Raw genomic sequence first — 21,890 nt, forward strand, 5'->3', positions numbered from 1 at the left:
CTCAACCACTGAGTCATGCTGGCCAGGCTATTTTTTTTAAATCCTCACCTAAGGATATGCTTTCATTGATTTTAGAGAGAGAGGAAGGGAGAGAGAGAAACATCGATGTGAGAGAGAGTAACATTGATTATTTGCCTCCTATATGCAGCCAGATAGGGATCAAACCCTCAAACTGGGTCTATGCTCTGACTAGGAATCAAACCTGCCACCTTTGGGTATACAGGGAAAGCTCCAACCAACTAAGCCACCTGGCCCCGGCCCAGCACTATTTTCTGAAGGCACTCCCTTTGAATGGTTTTGCCACCCTTGTCAAATATCAATTGGTCATAGTTGTATGTGTTTATTCTGGACTCGCACTGCTATTCCTTTGGTTTGGACATCTATCCTTATCCCAATACTGCATGTTTTAATTGCTGTAGTTCTGCAGTACTGTTTTGAAATTGGGAAGTGTGAATCCTTTACCTTTATTCTTTTTAAAGATTGTTTTGACATCTGTGTCATGCCAGCACGGCCAAGGGTGAACCTGAGTGGGGGCGGTTGAAAGGCTTAGACAAGACAGACAAGAGAATGAAAGCTGGGTCTCGGTAGGATGCTGTTTCTCTGAGAGACAGCGACAGCACCCACAAGCCGTGTCTTTATATTATAGCCAGATTCCACGAGGCAAAGTAAGGGCTTCGTCAAGATGTTTACAACATTCTCGTGGGTTTTGATCCTACTCAATTACATGCACCTGAACTCTATCAAGCCCACATCACTCAGGCATGTGGGGTCATGTGTTTGGACCATAGGTTCAAGCTTACAGCTATAGCTGTTGGCTAGAATTGTGCTGGGAGGGCCCTGCCCTCCAGGGTTAGACTTGCACGTGGCAATGAGAGGACTGTGCTCTCTCATTAGTCCAAGGCTTGAACCTGTCCAAAACACTGTCGCCGCTAACCACAACATCTTAACACTATTAAGTCTTCTAATCAATGAACACTGAGTGTCCATCCATTTATTTTGGTCTTTAATTTCTCTCAGTGATGTTTGTAGTTTTCATGTACAAATCTTTCCCCTCTTTTTGTTGTTGTTGTTAATTTTCACCCGAGGATATTTTCCCATTGGTTTTTCAAGAGCGTGGAAAGGAGGGAGAGGAGAGAGAGAAAGGAACATCGATGAGATAGAGACATTGATCAGTTGTCCCTTCTACACACCCCAATCAGGATCAGGGATCAAACCCACAACCCAGGCACATGCCCTTGACCAGGACTCAAACCCATGATCCTTCAATGTGTGGGCCAATGCTCTAACCACTGAGTAACACTGGCCAGGGCCCAGTCTTTCACCTCTTTTTTTTTTTTTTAAATATATTTTATTGATATTTTACAGAGAGGAAGGGAGAGAGACAGAGAGCCAGAAACATCGATGAGAGAGAAACATCAATCAGCTGCCTCATGCACATCTCCTTCTGGGGATGTGCCCGCAACCCAGGTACATGCCCCCGACTGGAATTGAACCTGGGACCTCTCAGTCCGCAAGCCGACGCTCTATCCACTGAGCCAAACCGGTTTCGGCTCACCTCTTAATTAAATTTCTTTCTAGGTATTTTTTGGATGCTATTTTCTTTTTTGAGTTTTCATTGCTTGTTATAGAAACATAGCTGATTTTAGTGTGTTGATCTTGTGCCCTGAAACTTTGCTAAATTCTCTTATTAACTTTAGTAGTTTTTCTGTGAGTACTTTGGGATTTTCCATACATAGAATCATCATGGATATATGGAAAAAAGTTTCACTTTCGTCCTAATCTGGATACCTTTTTTAAAAAATATATGTTTTATTGATTTTTTTTTTTACAGAGGAAGGGAGAGGAATAGAGAGTTAGAAACATCGATGAAAGAGAAACCTTGATCAACTGCCTCCTGCACACCCTGCACTGGGGATGTGCCCCCAACCAAAGTACATGTCCTTGACCTGAATCGAACCTGGGACCCTTGAGTCCACAGGCTGACACTCTATCCACTGAGCCAAACAGGTTAGGGCATGGATACCTTTCTTTTTGTTTTCCTGCCTAATTTCTCTGACTAGAATTTCTAGTACTATTTGAATTAAAGTTGCAGGCATCCTTGTCTTATGCCTGGTTTTAGGGGGGAATTTTTCAGTGTTTCAAAACTGAAAACAATGTTATTTATGATTTTTTCATACGGCCTTTGTCATGTTGTAGATGTTCTCCTCTATTTCTAATTTTCTGAGTGCTTTTACTGTTAATCTTTTTCGGCATCAGTCAAGATGACTGTGTGGTTTTTTTCAACCTCAATCTAGCAATGTGGTGTATTACATTGATTAATTTTTGTATATTGAACCACCCTTGCATTCCTGTGATAAATCCCATGTGTTCATGGTGTATAATTATTTTACTTCAGCAATACATTAAAAAGATCATTCACAATGATCAAGTGGGATTTATTCATGAGATGAAAATTTGATTCAGTATTTTCAAATCAATTAACATCACATAAACAAAATGAAGGATAAAAATCATATACGCATATCAATAGATGCAGAAAGCATTCCGCTTCTGAGTGTTCACCCAAGAAGTGGAAGCACACGTTTATACAAATGTTCCCACACAGAAACTAGAGGTAGGTCCTTTGTGATTTGTTACCAAGAATATAGTTTCTACAGCAAACCCCACAAGGTAACCTGTTTCTTGATGAATTTTCTATGCATTAATGATGAATGACTTCCATTTTTCCCATTTCCATTTAAAAATTACAGTCATTGGGATGTTTACTCTGATCAAGTTCACAATGAGAAATCCCTCCCCTCCGTTGGTATTGTACATCTGTTATTCCTGACAGGCCCACCTTTCTGGAGTTGGACTTATACCTGTGTACTTTCAGTTGCTGTCAAGCATTTTGTTATTGTACCTAGCAGTTAAGACTCATCATGAATTCTATTTCAGCAAATACTTATCATTTGCCTGACCTTCCCAAAAGGGAAGTCTCTGATGGTGTACCCGAAAGCCTCACTCACACTTCCCTCCAGGCGGACATCCACGTGTCCACCACCACCACAGTCCATGAGGAGACAGGATGAACTAAGGACAAGGGTTCAAGCATGTGCAGGGGAGAGGGCTGAAGAATCCATTCTGGGTCCCAGAAGGCTCCGCAGAGAAGGGGTGAGGGGAACTCCTGGTACAGGGCTTCTCCACTGCTTGCCCAGACTCCTCTATGCCCCCCGATGCCCACGTCAAGGCACAACCTGCCCCACCACTTCCACAGGCAGGCCCACTAGCTCTGGCTCTGGCTCAGGAACACCCAGGGAGGGCAAGAGTGGGTCCTGTGTTGCTGCAGTTACTGTCTCTGCTCTTTGGACCATGTGGCTCATAATTTGGCTTCTGTCTTGTCCTGTGACCAGCACACTGGGTTTTGTTCAGTGTTTAGCAGGTGACTAGTGTCTGGCACCGGGGTTAAGAAATGAGCTTTAGAAGAGTCAGTCAAAACCAATGGAATGGAAAATCATGCCAGCTCCAATCTGAGCAATGCCAGCTCTTAGCCAACATGATAGAATTTGTTTTTTTTTAATTTTTATTTAAACAAATGTCACCACACTACAGAGCTGTGGGCAACTAAGCCTCCTGTGTGGCCTAAGCATTTCAGGGGTCATAAGTGGACAAACAGTGGGCACCTAGGTGCCCCTTGCAGGTGAGTATAATGTTGTCCAGCAGCATCTCATCGCCAGCCCACATGCATGTGCGTTTCCAGGTCAGCTCTGCTCTGCATCTTCCCAAGGCCACGTAGCTGGTGAGGGTAGAACAGGGGGTTTGTTTGTACCCAGGCAGATGGGCGAGTCTGGAAAACAAAGACTCATGGCTGCTTCCTCTGTCCACCTTGCAGCCCAAGCAAGAGGAGAACAGTCCCTCAGCCTCTTGCGCCCAGGCTTCCTCCACTTGCTCCTGCACCGTCATCCTGGGACTATCTTGCACCTGACACACAGTCAGCTTCCTGGACCTGGGCACCTGGGTGCTCGCCAGGAGCCAGGAGTGTTTTTTAACCCCACAAAGACAGTTTGATTTCTGACCCCACCGGAGTGGACAGCTGACCAACCCCATCAGAATTTCTTTCCCAGGAATTTGCAAGTGGACACAAGTGATTCTGGTTGAGTGCAGACTTCAGGTGGTTGGCTACTCTACAGAAAGTCCAGACGAGGGTTGTTCCATAGGCTCCTCACCATTCCTGGTGTCTGCTGCTGGCCCTTCCTATTGGTTCTGTGTGACACCTTTGCATCCTCATAACACCTCATTTTCCCTCATCACTTAAATAGCTTAACTTGGTTTCTCTCTCTTATGACAGAAAGTCTTAAAATAAGGACTCCCAAGTGGTAAGGAAACCATTAAGAGCTCACTCACAGGTATCCAAAAGTACCTGCCATTGCAACCCTGGAAAGCTCTGGAAAAGCATAATTTTTCCAATATGCTTGAATCCAGGAAGTAATAGAGTTGAGCCACAGGCCAGAAATGAGCTTGAACAGACAATCTCCTGCTAGAGCAACAGCAAGTTGGGTCTGTGGTGGACATTCGTCGCTTGGCTGCCCAGTCACCAGACACCCTTTGTGTTCTGGGGACCCCACCCTTCCACACCCAGTCCTCTCATGGATCTGTCTCCATACACTAGGACAGTGTGCCTCCCCTGGAGCTGCCCCACACCCTTCTTCCCAGCCAGACCACCTTATAGGAGCTTTTTCCAGACCTCACCCCCACTGATTTAATGAACAGAGGGCTAAGTGAGAAAGACCATCCCTGACCCTCGTGCCCAGGTCAATTTGTTCATTTTGAAAATCAAGGTTAAAAAACACAATTGACATAGTGTACAACAATCCATCTGTTGAAGTATGAAGGAGGGTAGAGTTGATGTGGGTTTGGGTTCAGTTGGGGAGGGCAGATAAGAAAAAGTCCAGGAGATTAAAAATGGCGGCAGAGTAGGAGATGCTGCATGGACATGCTCCCAGGAGCAAGCTGGAATTACAACTGAAATACAAAAAGGCTTCCTGAACAATCAATAGAAAACTCATAAGAGAGAACCTTGATACCAAAGGTCCGAAGGTGGACACCGCATAGAGACTGGTAGGAGGGGCGGAGGCATGAAAGGACTGGCCGGGCACCCACAGATGGCAACTGAAGTCCCAAAGAGATATTTCAGCTGTTGGGGAGGGGGAGCCACTGAGAACTCTGGGATCTAATCCTGAAGCTGGGCTCCCCAGCAGAGAGCACCAAACTGAGGAGGGTGCCCACATAACATCTAGCTGTGAAAAGCAGTGGGGTGCTGTCTGCCAGGGAGTGGCAGCTGAAAGTTCAGGCACCCTCTTAAAGGGCCAACACACAAAAATTCCCTGTAGAGCCATCCACTTGGTGTTCTGGCAGAGGCAGTGTGAAGTGGACTGGAGCTGTGAGAGCAGAAAGATAGTTGACACACCCTATTGGAAAACATCTTGCCTTGAGGCCACTTTAGAGATTAAAAATGACAATTAGCCTCCAGGTAGAAGCAACTGCCCCACCCTGTTGAAAAAACTCTCACCACACCTGAGGATGATTGCCTGGGGGTAATTCAAGTCAGCATCCTATTAGTCTGTAGACAGAGGCAGTCTCTGGAGACTTTGAGTCTTTGCCTGATCCAATTAGTCAGAAGCATCCTTTAACACTGCCCTGCACTAGAGATTGAGAGGTGTAGAGGATCTACCTAATAAATAGTCACAAACAAAAACAACCAAAATGAGGAAACAAAGAAACAACCCCAAATAAAAAAAACTAGCAAATTCTCCAGGAGAAGAGATGAATGAAGCAGAGATAAGAAATTTATCTGAAACAGAGTTCAGAGTAATGATGTTAAAAATGCTCAACAGTATGAAAAAAGATATAGTAATTATGAAAAGAGAACAGTCTGAGATAAAGAATGACATAAAACATTGGAAGGAATACACAGCAGATTAGGGGAAGCTGAGGATTGAATCAGTGAATTAGAAGACAGGTAATATCTATATCAATTAGAGAACCAAAAAGAAAAGACAATTAAAAAACAGGAGGACAGCTTCAGAGAGCTGTGGAACAATGTGAAACGTAACACCATTAGAATAGTAGGTGTGCCAGAAGAGGCAGAAAGGGAGAAAGGAATAGAGAAGGTGTTTGAAGAAATAATGGTAGAAAACTTCACTAACCTGGTAAAAGGAAAAGTCACAGAAGTTCAGAAGGCACAGGAGACCCAAACAAGAACCGAAACAGACCCACGCCCAGACACATAATTAAAATGCCAAAAATTAAATACAAAGAGAAAATCTTAAAGGCAACAACAAAAAAGAAAACTGTTACCTACAAAGAAGTTCCCATAATGCTGACACCAGATTTCTCATCAGAAACTCTACAGACCAGAAAGTACTCAATGTAATGGAAAGCAAGGATCTGAGACTGAGATTACTATATCCAGCAAGGCTATCATTCAAAACAGACGGTCAAATAAAGAGCTTCCCAGACAAAAAAAAAAAAAAGGCTAAAGGACTTCATCACCACCAAGCCAGCATTACAAGAAATGCTAAAGGGATTGCTGAGAAGAAGAAACAGAGAGAGAAACCTAGCCATACAGAATAAAATGGCTATAAATAAGTACCTCTCAATAAAAACCCCAAATGTAAATGGATTCAATGCTCCAATCAAAAGGTGTAGGGTAACTAAATGGATACTAAAACATGACCCAACTATATGGTGTCTACAAGAAACCCACATCAAAACAAAAGACACACACACAGGATGAAAGTGAAGGGATGGAAAAAATTTTTCCATGAAAATGGAAAAGAAAAAAAAAGCTGGAGTAGCAATACTCATATCTGACAAAATAGACTTTAAAAGAATCATGCTAAGCAAAATAAGCCAGTCAGAGAAAGATAAATATCATATGATCTCACTCATTTGTGGAATGTAATGAACAACATAAATTGATGAACAAAAATAGAGCTGAAAGGAGGGGGATATACTAGATTATAATAGAATTAATCCTGTTATTTGCAAATTTTTAATAGTACTTATAAGTTTTGTGATGTCATAACATGTTAGTACAGTTTTGGTAATATTATACTTAAAAATCCTTTTATTCTTGAAATATTAATGTTTATTGCATGTAATATTATATGTAAGATCATTTTTCTTGAATAATTGGTGTTTATTGCATGTAACAATATCATTTAAAGTCTATTGTATTCTCAGAGATTCCTATACAAAATCCATGATAAGGCCCATTAATATATATATATATATATATATATATATATATATATATATATATATATATATTTCAGAGAGGAAGGGAGAGGGAGAGATAGAGACATCAATGATGAGAATCATTGGTCGGATGCCTCCTGCATACCCCCAACTGGGGAGTGATTGAGTCTACAACCCGGGTATGTGCCCTGACTGGGAATCGAACCGTGATCTTCTGGTTTATAGGTTGATGTTCAACTGATGGGGAATATAAGACATTCGGGGCGGGGGGGGGGGGGGCAAAACCTGTTTTCCTAATTACTCCCAGTTTACAAAGGGACCATAAGCAAAGAATGTAGCCGCTTAGCTGGAGGGGAGGTCACTAGCACCACCCGGACCAGGCATTTCGAGACAATCTCACTTGCCCATTCTGACTGACTCAGGAGGGGCTGTGGAAGCCACCACAAAAGCCTGGTAGTTAGGAAACAGATAGAAAGCAAAGAAACCGAAGGGTATAAAGGGAAAGCTTCCTCCATATCACAAACTCGGGATTTGGAGAACTGACCCGGAGTCACTGTCCCAGTCCATGTGAAACATCTGAAAATCAATGGGTTTACCCTGGGCCTCTGAGTCCTCCCTGTGTATTTTTCAGTCGCCTGGTAAATTCCGTAACACAACCACTGAGACACGCCGGCCCGGCAAGGCTCATTGTCAACATGAACCATGAGGCGATTCTATTGTATGTGGTCCACACACTTTGAGAAACGCAGTTCTATGATATTTTATTTTATTTTTCTATGAATTTTTTATAATTAAATATTCTGCTTTTAAAATAAAAATAGATGCTTTTTGAGAAATAAAGACAATTTTTTTAAAAAGTCCAGAAAACATCTCTTCTTAGAGAAATATTGCTTTATTTACTTATTCATCTTTCTTTTCCTCCCCCGGGAGTGAAGGTTTCACTAGGCCTTTTGACAGTAGGGTCAGCTCTCGGAGGCCTGTGGCCTCCATTCCCTCGTGGCCTCTTCCCGTAAAACTCCTCGTGTTCCCCTTCAGGGTCTCTATGAGTTGCTGGAGTCGTTTGGCAAAAGAAGGAGCTTCGGTAGGTTTAGTGAAAGGTGGAGGTGGTTGGGGTGGTGTTGGAGGGGGTGGAGGTGGGGATAGGGCTGGGGGTCGGAGTAAGGGTGCGGTTGGGGGTTGGGGTGGGAGTAGGGCTGGGGGTTGGGGTGGGGGTAGGGCTGGGGGTCGGGGTGAGGCTGGGGCTGGGGGTTGGTATAGGGGTAGGGCTGGGGGTCGGGGTGGGGCTGGGGCTGGGGGTCGGTATAGGGGTAGGGCTGGGAGTCGGGGTGGGGCTGGGGCTGGGGCTGGGGGTCGGTATAGGGGTAGGGCTGGGAGTCGGGGTGGGGCTGGGGCTGGGGCTGGGGCTGGGGGTCGGTGTTGGGGTAGGGCTGGGGGTTGGGGTGAAGGTGGGGCTGGGGGTCGGGGTGAGGGTGCAGCTGGAGGTCGGGGTCTGGATGCAGGTGGCCTGAGAGGAAGTGGTTGAGGAAAGTGTTGGAAGTACCAAGGAGGGTTAGCAGAAGGGGCTTGAGTGGGGTTTGTGGCAGTACTGGGAGGGGCAGGGGTGCCCTGCTGAGCCGGCTGAGCCATCTGCAAGGCCTGGATACCGATCTTGGAAGCAATCCAGGTCAGATAGGGCCAGGTGGACGTGTAGATTCCGGGGCGCTTGGCTCGGGCACAGCCTACCCCCCAGCTCGTGATTCCCACGACCACATAGGCGTCCTCCGAGCCTCTGCACATGAGCGGCCCACCACTGTCCCCCTGCCAGAAGGACACGGGAGTCACTCTCCGCTGAACCAAGAGCCACTTCTCCCTGTCGCCCAGGGAGGGCCACAGGCTCTGGGCAGACAACTTCTGCAGCCACACAGTTTTCCGCTCCCAGAAACGCAGCTGGCTGTGGTGGAGGGTCCGTGGGGATGTGACGGGTGTGGCCACCGAGGGTTTCCTCCCGGGGAGGAGGAGATGAGGAACTCACGTGTCCATGGAGGCACACGTGAGCGTGTGTGTGTAAGTGATTGGAAGGGTTTATATTCTGGGGAAGGACATACATGTTCTGTCTCGAGCCGTGTTTTGGTGATGTGATCGTTGTGTGAGGGTGGGAGAAGGTGCTAAAGGTGGGGGTTGGTTCTCTGTAGGGGCAGCTGGTGTTGTCACAGCCCATGTTCATTGTGACCGTAGACATGCAACCAGGGAAAGGGTCACTAGATCAGGTCCCCTGAGTGCATGGAGCTGAGGGATCCAAAAAGGAGGTGGCCATACGGGCCTGGGCACCCCCAGGACAGTTACCTGGCAGGTGTCGATGTTGCCTTCAGGGTAGCCTGCGCACACGTTGGTGGAGCGAATGCGCCCTCTGTACCACAGGGTCGAGTTGCACAGGTTGAGGTCGAGGATGTCCACTCGCGCCTCCTGCAGCACAGGTGACATCTTGCGGTCTACAACCAGGGACTCGGTGGTCAGTGATCTCGGAGACACGCTGGGGAAAGCCCTGCCACCACCCCGCACAGCGCCCTCCTCATCCTGAAATGCTCGATTTAAACCCAGACCCACCCTCCCCTTCACACAGCAGACCAGCGAGGGGTGGGGCGGTGTCCCAGGGCGCATGCCTAGAGGGGGGACAGAGAGAGAGTCTGGACAAGGGACAGAGGGATGTCGGGTGGGCGGTGTCGCTGAGATGTATGTTCGTGGTAGCTGACGGACCGTGGAGGGCAGTTGGCACCAGGCTGTGCTGAGCACTGTGGGGCCCACGGGGGTCGTGTCACGTAGTCCCCGCAGCAACCTCAGGGCTTCTGCACGCCAGCTCCCTGCCCGGTCAGGAGCCTGGAGCACCGCCTGCCTGCGTTGCAGCAGGGATGTGCTGTGGCCTGGATTCAGAACCAAGTCCAGTTCTGGCTGTCAGTCGCCCTCTCTGTGGTCCCGTCAGGACTCCTCCACCCTCTTGGACAGGACCCCCCCAGGTGGGCTGGCGAGCCCCGCCCCATGAGCAGGCCCTTCTCTGTTCCCAGGAAGTCATGAAAGAGAAGAAAGGGGCACCCCCGTCAGCACCAAGTCAGACCTTCCTGTGCAGACACTCTGTGGGTGCCCCTGGGTTGGGAAGGGCCAGCCTGTCTGCACGGGAGCAAGTTGGCCACACAGAGCCTGAGCGCCACCAGCTGCCCCCTCTTTGTCAGGGGGTCCCACAGACAGAGGTCCTGATGGCAGCTGCTGCTCTGGCCCCATAGCCCAGAGGGTGGGTTTGAACACCCACCATCTGCAGCGCAGACGGGGGCGTAGACAGGTAAGGCCTGGCGGAGGGGCGGGTGTGGACCATGGTATGTGGGCCAGAAGGGAAGACAGGACCCCACGGAGCACGTGGGTGGGGGCGAGGCACACAGCCGATGGCTCTGATGTTTCCAATCCCTTCGGCCCCACCTCCCCTGACCCCCAAGCGGCAGGCCCAGTCTGCGCATGCTCCGCCCTGGGGTAGGGGTGACACCGAGATAGCGACCACAGAGGCTCCTTAGCCAGCGAGCTGCCCGTTCTGTCTATGGCAGAGCCTGAGCCCAGAGAGCCAGAGATTCGTTGTGAAGAGCCTGGTATCCTCAAGCAAGAAGGGTTTTCTGGATCCCCAGGCCCTGGTTCACAGGACGCATGCTGACAGTCCGCCCTCCTCAGTGGGAAAGGAGAGGGCTCAGTGTGTGTTCCACGGACAGGTGGAAAGGAAGGTGTGGAGGAAGGAGGGCACAGGAGTGGGAGCCTGAGATTTCTTTAAGGCCCAGCCTTAGGGGAGGGGGACTGAGGGGGAATGTGTGTGCCCAAAACACGATAGAAATCCCATTAGGTTTAGAGGGATTCTCGGACGAAAGAGGCCTTGCAAGACATCCAGGCTGCAGCTGGAGCCTGCACTCCCCAGCAACACGATAGCACGAACCCTGACATCAGCCTCTGGGACTGCATGCACCCCGGAGGCTGGTGGTTGGGTGAGTGGGCAGGGCAGGTCCAGGGAGGGAAGGTCAAAGGTCAGCAGAAGCCAGTGGTAGCCAGGGCACCTGCGGGAGACACTTTTCCTGGGGAGACAGGTGGCAACCCTATCAGAAACTGAGCAAGCTTCAGGGAGGGGACGAAGAGTTACGGAATTACTGATTTTGGGGGTAGCAACAAAAGCTGAGTTTTAAACTCCACAAGATGAACAGCCTGGAATTAGAAAGCCTAAAGGGTCTGTTATCAGGTAACAGAAGAGCATGAGAGGTAAGTTAGCGTCAATCATATCTTCACATCCCTGGTGTGACAGGGTAACAGTCAGGCGGCCCCCTGTGCAAAGCCCTGCCCTGCCGGCTCAACCTTCCTGCCACGGAGACTGAGACGGCAGACACCCTCCACCCCCCGCCCTCCTCCCTCTCCCTTCTGCAGGGAAACCCTACAGCAGCTGTGATGGGTGGGGAGGATTTGGGAGCTATGACTCCCAAGGGTGGGGGTAGACGGCCTGGGCTATGGCCTTTCCACTCACAGGTGGGGAAACTGAGGCCAGAGAGAGAAAGGACCGGCCTGCGGCCACAAAACCCCACTTAGAGCTTCTCTCCCCGTTTCAAAAATGCAGCACCAGTGGCCCTGGGCAGGCACTCGGCTCTCGCCCTCAGTTTCTCCAGCTGGAAAGGGGCAGAGGTTGCACCCACCCAAGGCCCCCCACACACCCTTTCACCTCACAGTGCGCTGAGGGAACGCTGCGCAATGCCCCCCGGAAGCCTCTCCCGGACTCACCGTTCTCCCTTGAGAACCCCCAGCCAGTCACCCAGCAGGACTGGGACGCTCTGGGCGGGCCGGCCTTAAACGGAGGCAGGCAGCCCGGTCCAACGAGGCTCCCACAGACCACGGGAGGGGTGACCTTCATGAGAGCAATGTCGTTGGCCTCTGAGATGGAGGAATATCTCTCGTGAAGGATGATTTTCTCCACAAATCTCTCCTGGAGGGGTGCTTTCACGGGCCCGGTGCTGCCATACTCGAGTTCCCTTGCTCCGAAAATCAGTCTCCAGTCGTACGGTTTTCTGTGCGCACAGAGGACCAGGTCATTCCCGCCTGGCACCTGGCACCGGCTGCGCCCGAGACCCTCAGCCCTCTCCTCGCAGGGGTCCCCTCGACATGCTGTCAGGTGGCCGCTAGGCCCAGAGCCCCAGGACACTCCACATGGAGACATGCCCCCGCAAGAAGGTCCCTGACAAGAGCCCTTGGGAAGACCCCCTGCCCGCTCCCACACCTACTTATTGAGCCTGAAGCAGTGAGCAGCGGTGAGTACCCACTGGGCATTCAGCAAGGTGCCTCCACAGGCATGGTACCTCCGGCTGTTGTGGTAGGTGAAGACCTGCAGGCTGACCATCCAGGGCCACGCCCCGTGAGCAGCAGCCTGGCCTCCGACCACACGTGTGGTCGCTTGTAGGGTCTGCCTGAACGGTAGCCCACAGGAGCCACTGAGGAGAGACCACGGGCATAGATGAGGCCGAGAGCAGACACAGCCTGTCCTTGTGCCTCAACTGAGAGCAGGGATATGGGGTTTAAGAGCGGGAAAGATCACCTGGCCAGCGTGGCTCTGTGGTTGAGCATCGACCTATGAACCAGGAGGTCACAGTTCGATTCCTGGTCAGGGCACATGCCCGGGTTGCAGGCTCGGTCCCCAGTAGGGGACATGCAGGAGGCAGCCAATCAATGATTCTCTCTCATCATTGGTGTTCCCATCTCTTTCTCCCTCTCCCTCCCTCTTGAAATCAATAAAAATTTTTTTTGAAAAAAAAATCTTAAAAAAAGTGGGGAAGATCTGGGAACACGAAGGCAACTTTTGGTGTAGGGCCAGAGGGGGTGTCATGAGGGACATGTTGTGGGGCTGTGACGAGGGAGGAGCCACAGGCTCCAGGAAATGTAGTGAGGGCTGTGACTTCTTGGGTCTTGTGGGTGTAGCCACAGGTGGGGGGAGAGGGTGCCACAGGCAGCTGGGAAGATGGACAGTGAGGGCCATAGAAGTTGGGGGCCAGGGGCTCGGGGAGGCTGACATGGGAGTGCAGGGTGCCATGGCCTGGGGTCTTCAAAACCAGACTTTGGGGTTCAGGATTAGCTTAGGCAGTGACAGGAGAGGTGAGGACCTTGTCAGATGGAGGGACCCCTGGTGTAGGGAGGCTGTGGGGGTCAAGAGGTGGGATCGGTGTCACAGGTGAGAGGCCATACTAGTTTGGGACTTATTGGCATGTGGGGTCTCCTGGAGGCTGTGGGGTCTCAGGGGTGTGAAGGCCCTAGAGCTACAGCAGATTGATGCTTTGGGACTCATCCACAGGCTGGGGCATCTCATGTCTGCGGGACTGGTGAGCATCAGGATGTAGGTGTGCAGGTAGATCCCCATGCTGTGCATGCCCTCAGAGCTGGGGGTCTGTCTCAGGACCCAGGGCAGCTGGGCCCAGGACTCTGGGCTGAGGATGCTGGGAGCAGGGAGTCTGAGTCGAGCGGTGGGTCTCCAGGGGACTGCGAAGGCCCCAGCATGGCCTCCTCTCTGGACAGAGGCCTTCTGAGTCTGCTCTTCAGAAGGCACCCCATCCCCTGTCAAGGTCCCGGACACTTACTCACACGTGTTGTTAACTTTGGCGACTACAGACGCTGCCAAGACCAGCAGAACGGCAGTTGGCAGCATCTCCTCCATCATCCTGCCCAGCCGCCGGGAGGCCCGCTGACCTCACAAAGCTCTGAGCATCCTGACCAATCAGCAGGGCCAGCTCCGCCACCCCACCCCCAGCAGGCAGGCCTGCAGGAACCCCTTAGCCCAACCAGTTCTTGCTGAAATGACTTCCCCACTCCCACACAGGTTCTCCTGGGTGAGGGAGACTCAAGTGCAGCCCCTCCCTTGTCCCCAAATCTGGCCAGGATCTTCAAGGTCCCACTTCATCTGAGATGACGGAGCCCGCCTTCCTTAACCCGCTGCAGAGTCCACAGGTCTCATATTCTCTACCTGAGTGTATTCTGACCTCCTTTCTGAGACCTGCATGCAGCAAGGTGGTGTCCCCTATCATTGTCAGGAATTCTCATCACAGTTACCTGAATATCATGCAGTACCCTTTCTTTTTTTTAAATATGTTTTTATTGATTTTAGAGAGAGGAAGGGAGAGGGAGAAAGAGATAGAAACATCAATGATGAGAGAGAATCATCAATTGGCTGCCTCCTGCACGCCCCACACTGGGGATTGAGCCCGAACCTGGGCATGTGCCCTGAGCAGCAATCAAACCTCCTGGTTCATAGGTCGACCCTCAACCATGGAGCTAGGCCGGTCCTGGAAGTATCCTTTCTTCTGATTGTCAGGAGACAGCATCTCAGCCACCAGGGATACCAATGCTCACCTCACCTCACACACCTGAGTCTTAAAGTGTCACCTAGCCCGGCTGGGAGTTATACCAGGGAGTTATTATCTCTCCTCCCTGAAGATGAGGTGTCTCTTTCCTTCCATCTCAGGGCCAAAGCCTTCTAGTGTCACTCGTCACCTCTCTCCCTGAGAACCAAGTCTCACATACTCGACCTGAATGGCAGAGGTGACCTCTCATCGAGATGAGCGTTCTGAGGTTCCAACCGCCGCACGCAGTGTCAGGATCCTCACCCCCACCTGGCTGCCAGGAGGTCCACCCCCCCCCCCCCCCCCCGCTCCCTGAGCACAGTCTCCTCTTCCTGCCAGCAGGTCGTGAGCATTTATCTCCTCTTCTCCTCTTCCTGAGCATCTCGAGGTCTCGTCTGCCCTGCCTGAGGGTCGTGGGCAAGGGGTCTTCTATGCCACACCTGAGTGTCCCAACGCTGCCTCTCCTCTACCTGGTGTCTGGGGATCCCATCTCTTCTGTCTATATCTGCAGGTTTCACCTCCTCTCTCTAAGTGACTAGGGGTCTCACCTGCCCCACTTTATATAAAGATGTCTTGCCTCCCCTAATGGAGCGTCCTAAGGCCTCACCTGAGTGTCGGGCATGTCCACTCTTCTGTCTGTCAGGACATCTCATTTTCTCTAGATGAGCACCCCCAATCCTCTTTCCCATTACTGGGCTGGAACATCTCATCTCTGTTTCCCAGAAACTGACGAGGCTTTGTCCACCCCCTCCCCCGCACCCCCTCCCTCCGCACCCCCTCCCTCCGCACCCCCCCCCCCGAGGTGTGGCGGGATGCATCACCCAAGTCACTTGAGTTTGGACCTGCATTGTTTCCCTTTCTTTCCAGCAAAAGTCTTGTTTCCCAGGATGACAGGTCTCAATAATCATAATCAACTCTTTGTGTCACAACGTTTTTTGTCTCTGCTGCCTGCATGTCAGGCCGTCTTCCTCTCTTTCTGCCTGAGGGTGCAGAGGGCTCGCACCCTTATGTCAGCTTCAGGGCTCTCAGGCATCTCTCTAAGACAGTGATGGCGAACCTTTTGAGCTCGGCGTGTCAGCATTTTGAAAAACCCTAACTTAACTCTGGTGCCGTGTCACATATAGAAATTTTTTGATCTTTGCAACCAGAGTAAAACAAAGACTTATATTTTTGATATTTATTTTATATATTTAAATGCCATTTAACAAAGAAAAATCAACCAAAAAAATGAGTTCGCGTGTCACCTCTGACACGCGTGTCGTAGGCTCACCATCACTGCTCTAAGAGGATCTCTTACTTCCCAGACCCAAGTGTCACAGGATGTGGGTCTTCCACTGGAGTCTCAGGAGCCACATCTCCACTCGGCAAGAACCCACAGTCTTTTTTCTACTCTTTCTCTTTTTCTTTCTTTCTTCTTTCTTTCTTTCTTCTTTCTTTCTTCTTTCTTTCTTTCTTTCTTTCTTTCTTTCTTTCTTTCTTTCTTTCTTTCTTTCTTTCTTCTTTCTTTCTTTCTTCCTCTTTTTCTTCTTTCCCTTTACATCAGGCAGCCTCACCTCCTCTATCTGAAGGTCAGGAGGTCAGGAGGTTTCACCAACCTGAGTGTTAACAGGTTGCAGTTCACTGAGTGTTAGGAGGCCTCACTTGTTTTAAATCAGTGTCAAGATTGTGCTTGATCAAGTAACCAAAAAAAATAAAAAAAAAAAAGGTCTTTGGAAATATAGTTATGGAAATGGCAATAAGAATTCACGGAGTGACATTAAAGTTTTGACTGTTTAAGAAAAGCCAATTCAGGTGTTTTTACATGATTTTGATGGGCATAAAATTGATATGGTATTTAGATCCATGAGAATAATTTACCAGAATGATGTACCATTTATTTTAAATGTTGAAATATACCCTTTTCTGCAAATCACAACTTTACAAGTATTTAAATATATGATCAAAACGTTGGATATAAACTTTGAAATGAAGAGCAGGACCTAATTTTTCAAAACATTGAGGGTTATGCACTACCAGGGTTAGAGGACCCAACGTCTGGATTCCACAGAATAATTGTTTGACTCTACAGAGCGATGCCCACTCCTGGTTCTAGAAGGGCTGCCAGGCATCCTGCCTCTGGAAAGTCCCTGGTGGAAACCTTGAGGTCCTGACTCTCCTAAGGCCTCGGGCGGCTTCTGACCTGCAGGGACGTTCATCCTCTCCCTCAGACACTGGCGGAGCCGAGGCCACGCCATCGCGTGGGAGCTGGCTCCACCGCTCCTGCTCTTCCCGCTGCTGCTGTCCCACCCCAGAGAGACCAGCTCCAGGTGCAGCTCCGAGGCCTGTCTCCTGGTGCCCAGCACTCGGCCCCACACTCAGACTTCCTTCATGGCCCCTTCTGTATGATGAGCAGCTTCTAACTTGAAACAAAAAACTTGAAATTGTGGGGCTTTCTAGACAGATGGCGAGCCTCTCGAGGTCAAAATGCCCAGCCGTCACGGTCTCGGCCTCACCAGGGCTTTCCTCACCTTCCCCACGGGGCCTTTGCTGGCTCCCAAAGCACCTGTGCCCCTGCACCGCCTCCGGGCGGAAACTCGGAATCCACCCTTCATGTCTCTGTGGCTTCTCTCCACCACGCACCCTGACTCCCTCTGGGACCAGCACACGACCCTGGAGGCATCTCCCAACAGTCTCACCTGGCTCGGTGAGAACCTGAGTCAAGGCCGACGTTTCTCAATGTCACGTTCACGCTGCACCTTCACACAGTGTGGGCAGGCTCTGCACCCACCACCCCTCCTGCAACTCTCTGGTGCACAACTCTCTGGCATATCAGCTCTGCAGGCCTGGCCCTCTCAGCCCTGGACCCTGCAGTCTCCACCTCTCACTTCCTGGGAAGTGTCCACCCACTCACCTCTGTTCATTCTCCTTCCACCCATCAGGCTGGCCACGCCCACCAGGTGCCACACCGGACCTGCCACATGATGGGCCGTGGCAGCTGGCTGCTTACCTGTCAGCTCAGGGACAAGTGAGACTTGGGCATGGGCAGCAGCTGTCGGGGCAGGACGACAGGGACAGACATGAGAGGGCTGACAGGCAGGAGCAGCAGAATGAGAAACTGGGCTCTGGGAGGAAAAGAGGACAGACAGGGCCCCAGAGGACAACCAGACTTCCAGCTGGGGACTGGCCAGTGAGCAGAAAGGAAAGCTTCCAGGAGCACAGGCTGAGGTCCAGTGAGACTCAGAGAGAAGCAAGGAGCCGGTGGCATGGAGGTCAGTATAGAGTCAGGATCAAAGAGGGGGCCTGAGTCATCAGTGCCTGTGGCTAAACGCTCATGCCTAGGCTGGGTGGGGGGGAGGGGGCAGCTCTGTGACCTAAGGGACAGCAGGGTCTGTGCTCCCATATCTCCTCAAGCAGGCAACTGAGAAACAGTTTCATTTCTTATAAATTTATTACATAATATTATAATAATTATTATCAATAATAATAATAATATAAGAAACATAGATCTCTGTGGGGTGTATCACAACATCAGGGTCAGGAGGCCTCAGGACTGGAGCAGGGGGAAAGCCCCTGGATGGAACTCCATACAAAAGGAGGGTGAAGCGGTACTGACCCTGTAAAGTTAAAAACCCAAATTGAACGGAACCAAAAACCCACAGGTGAGTGTGAGACCGAGTGTGTATGTGGCAGCCTGTTACAGTCACGGCTGCTGTGTGATCTGGTCTGTTAGTGCAGGGCGGCGGGGTGTGACTCTGCCCAGGGAATGAGGCCGCTGGGCTGGGCTGGGGTGGGCGGGCACAGACCGGCGTGCCAGGCCCCTGGGCTGTGAAAACGTCTGTTTTCTGGGTTTTTTATTTTTATTAAAAAAAGCTAGAAATATAAACAGAAACTTGTGAGTGACGTGGATGGAGCTTACTCCAGACGCCAAACCCTAGGTTTAAAAACGTCCCAGGGCCCCCCCACCCCACAGGTCATTGCTGAGTGTGGGGAGTCACAGTAAGGGGGGCTGGGATGCCCTCGGGGGTCTCTGCTTCTCCCCAGGGTTTACGGTGGCCTGACTCTAGGGTTCGCCCTAGGATCCCCCAGAAGCCTGGTGGGGGGGGGGCAGACACTGCCTCCAAGGGCCCTGGGGGGACACCCCCAGCAGCAGAGCTGGCCGGTAGCCTGCTCGAGCCAGGCAGGACTCTGGAGGGGCAGGCGGGACAAACGCAAGTCCCAGGGGACAGGGGGGCCTCTGACTTTCTTTGGAAGCGGATGGGGTGCTTTCAGGCATGCACCCTGCACATGCTCCCGAAACCCTGGCACTGGTTCAGGGCCCCCCGCGCCCACTCCCTCCTCAGGCACACACGGGGCTCCGAGGCACTCAGTCGCACCCAGAGTTTCACACGGTCACACGCTTGCACACACACAGGCGGACAGGAGACTTTGGGGTCTGAGGCAGAGGCTTCTTGCTGTAGTTGCCCAACAATGTGGGGAGGAGGCGAGACCCCTCCTGGGGAGGAACCCCGTGAGGGGAATGGCTGGGAGCAGTGGCCAGGGCCCGTCCCCACCCCTGGCGAGGGTCTCCCAGGCCCCCAGGCCCTGCTAGTGCCCTGCAGGCCTGGCCGCCCGCTGCCCCTCCTCCACGCAGCACCGGAAGGGTCGTGGGGCACACTAGAGCTCAGCGAGGGGAGAAAGCCGAGGCAGGGCCCCAGGGCGGCTACTAGGACCCTGGCCAACCCCAGACCAGCTGGAGCATCCTCCGCCCACGTGGGGTGGCAGTGGCAGTGAGGGGCCAGAGATGGAAGACTGGGCAGCCACAGCGGAACCAGTAGGAGGCTGGGGGGCGGGAAGGGAAGCTATTAAGGACAGAGATATTTGTTCCTTTTCTCGTTCCAAATATAGAGTGGATTAAAATATGCAAAACAGGGGGCTCCTAGGCCCCCAACCGAGAACCCCAATGTCTCCCCCCTCCCCCCCGAGTCACCAAGGTGTGTCCTGACCCCTCGCATGCTGGACTAGGTCCCCCCTCTGGGAGCAGCCTCCGGAAGCTGTGTGGGAGCCGGTCAGGCTGGAGACTCCTCCCCAACCCCTCCGGCTCCACCCTTTCACCCGCATTCCTGACCGTGTGCTGGGGTGGGGCTCACCGGCCGTGGGAGGGCGCTAAGCAATGTACAGGGCAAGTCTCCGAGCCACGGCAAACAGGACGATTCATGCAACATTCCTGGCCCGGGCGCCTTAGTTGGGGGCAGGGGCCGAGCCCGCGGCCCGGGGTGGGGGTGGGGGTGGGGGCCCTGCCCGCAGGGCGCGGCCGGCGCGTGGAGGGGGTGGGGCGTCAGCTGCCCTCCAGCTGCCTGAGCGCGCGCTCGATGTTCATGCGGTGGCCCACGCGCGTGACGCCCAGCTCCACGAAGTCGTCCTTGGTGAGGGCCGGCAGGTGCGCGCCCTCGATCTCGTGGTCCTCGAAGCGGTCGCGGTGCTCGCCCAGGTGGATGCTCTCCAGCCAGTCGCCCACGTCGAACTTGCTCCACAGCTGCAACGGCTTCTGCTGGAAGGGCCTGCGCGGGCCGGGGCCTCCCGGGCCGGGCCCGGGGGTGGGCGAGGGCAGCGGCGAGGGCGAGGGCGAGCGGCTGCGCGCGCTCACGCTGCGCACCACGAAGCGCACCTCCTTCGGCTCGTGCGGGATGGAGAGGCTGGACGACTTGAGGATGGTGGGAGGCGTGAGGCCGAAGGGCCGCCCCGCGCCCCCCGCGCCCGCCCCCAGCCCCTCCACCCGCTCCAGCGACGCGGGCTTCACTGGGCTCGGGGCGCGCCGCGCCAGGGGGTAGCGGCCGCCGGGCCGCACCTGGAAGGAGGCCCCGCCGCCCGGGCCCCCAGGGCTGCGCTGCGCTGAGATGGAGCTCAGCTCACCGAGGCTGCTGAAGAGCCTGCGGAGGGAGAGGGGTCAAGGCCAGGTGAGGGGCGCCGGGCGGGGTAGGGAGGGCTCAGGGGAGCGGGGTCACTGGCCAGGAGGACGCTCAGAGGGGGCTGGGACTGGTGGGGTAGCCTTAGGGCCAGAGGAAGCAGGAGGGGGGATGGCCATGGTTATTCCCCGCCATTTTTGTGGCTCCCAGGTGCGACCCAGTGCCACGCTGGTGTGTGTGTGTGGCGGGGGGAGGGGGGGCGGGGGCGGGGACGGGGACCCTAGACTGAGTGGGAGGAGGAGGAAGAAAACCAGCAGCCCCTTCCCTCCACAGGGGCTCCAAGGCCGCCAGCCACCAGAGGAAAGGCGGCCTCTCCTGCCAAGGGCTGCTGCCCATCCCCCGGCCCGCAGGGCGGCTCTGGCAGAAACCTCGCCAGCCCCCATGCAGCTGTTCTCAGGAGACCCCGAGCAACTAGGGCTGGCTGCAGGGAGCTGTGTCGTGAGAAAGGCTGGCTGTGGCTGCAGCAGGAGCCTGAACAAGTCGGTGACACCAGACAGACCACACGGACAAGCAGCACGTGCAGGGCGGGCCTGAGGCAGCGACACCATGACACCGTCTCCCTGCACAGGCCTGCGCACGGCAGCAGCAACAGCATCCACACGTGTCACAGACATGCAGTGGCAGGGACCTGCTCATGACAGGGACGCAGCACATGTGTGCGGGCATGCACACGCACACATACACACCCACACACACAATTGACAGATGGTACCTCACTTCCCAACATCATCTGGTGGGACCCTCCAGTCCCTCGCCAGCGTGGCCATGCCGGGAGGCCTGCTGGGGGACTCCCATGACACCCCCCTTCCATCCCCTAGTGTGGCCAGAAGCCTCAGGAGGCTGCCAGGGGCCCCGCAGCCCCGCGAAGCCGAGCAGAGCGGAGCCCCGGCGGCCAGGTGCAGCGCATGGACAGAGGCATGGGATGAGCATGCTCACTTACACAGCCGGCGCTCAGGACCACCGCGCAGCTAGACAGAGCAGCCACATGCAGATGGGCAGGAGAGAGCAATGAGAGAGAGTGTTAGCAGCCCGGCCCACACAGCAGGCACGCGGCCCACAGTCACGACCACAGTCAGGGCAGCCAGGGGCAGGGACCCCTGGCCGGACAACCAGTGAGGGAGGAGCTCCAGTGCAGTGGGCCCAGATGTGATGGGGGGAGGGGCAAATCTGAAGCTGCTGGGGGTATGGGAGGAGCCCAGACTGGGGCAGATCTGGCTGGCTCCTGGTTTGCCTGAGACCTGTTCTCTGGTTTGTGAGGTACAGACCACAGAGTCCCACCCACAGGCTGTAATGACCACCCCCAGCCAGGCTCCAACCCCGAGTGCAGCAAGTGCTCAGCAGGCTTCTGGTACCTGATGTC

General features: G+C 53.0%; 2 protein-coding genes across 5 annotated transcripts in view; both read right to left on the reverse strand.

Moving 5' to 3' along the window:
* Positions 1–8,085: 8,085 nt before the first annotated feature.
* ACR (acrosin) lies at positions 8,086–13,927 on the reverse strand. Its single transcript, XM_059680887.1, has 6 exons — positions 13,851–13,927; positions 12,507–12,713; positions 12,010–12,293; positions 9,562–9,707; positions 8,669–9,036; positions 8,086–8,380 (listed from the first exon to the last, which is right to left on the reverse strand). The coding sequence occupies exons 1-6, from the start codon at positions 13,925–13,927 to the stop codon at positions 8,140–8,142; spliced, it is 1,323 nt and encodes a 440-aa protein (XP_059536870.1). The 3' UTR covers positions 8,086–8,139.
* Positions 13,928–18,017: 4,090 nt separating this feature from the next.
* SHANK3 (SH3 and multiple ankyrin repeat domains 3) overlaps positions 18,018–21,890 on the reverse strand; it is a 50,153-nt gene continuing 46,280 nt past the window's right edge. For 2 of the 4 annotated variants that reach the window (XM_059681258.1, XM_059681257.1), the window contains one exon: positions 18,018–20,494. In XM_059681258.1, the coding sequence (XP_059537241.1) occupies positions 19,903–20,494 (592 nt within the window). In that variant the 3' untranslated portion in view covers positions 18,018–19,902. Of the gene's footprint in view, positions 21,499–21,890 lie in introns of all 4 variants that reach the window. The other 2 variants (XM_059681260.1, XM_059681259.1) reach the window with 2 other exon arrangements.

Source organism: Myotis daubentonii, chromosome 2, assembly GCF_963259705.1.
Source record: "Myotis daubentonii chromosome 2, mMyoDau2.1, whole genome shotgun sequence".
NCBI classification, from domain to species: Eukaryota; Metazoa; Chordata; class Mammalia; order Chiroptera; family Vespertilionidae; genus Myotis; species Myotis daubentonii.

Bases quoted from the DNA above. Each gene is read 5' to 3' on its own strand.
- ACR (XM_059680887.1), bottom strand. From the start codon at position 13,927: ATGGAGGAGATGCTGCCAACTGCCGTTCTGCTGGTCTTGGCAGCGTCT. The intron at 9,708-12,009 runs GTGAGTCCGGGA...CCCTGGTTGTAG, and splicing joins GGGGTTCTCAAGGGAGAACG to ACCGCAAGATGTCACCTGTG. The intron at 8,381-8,668 runs AGCCCTACCCCA...ACCCCCAGCCCT, and splicing joins CCACCTTCACCCCAACCCCC to ATCCCCACCTCCACCCCCTC.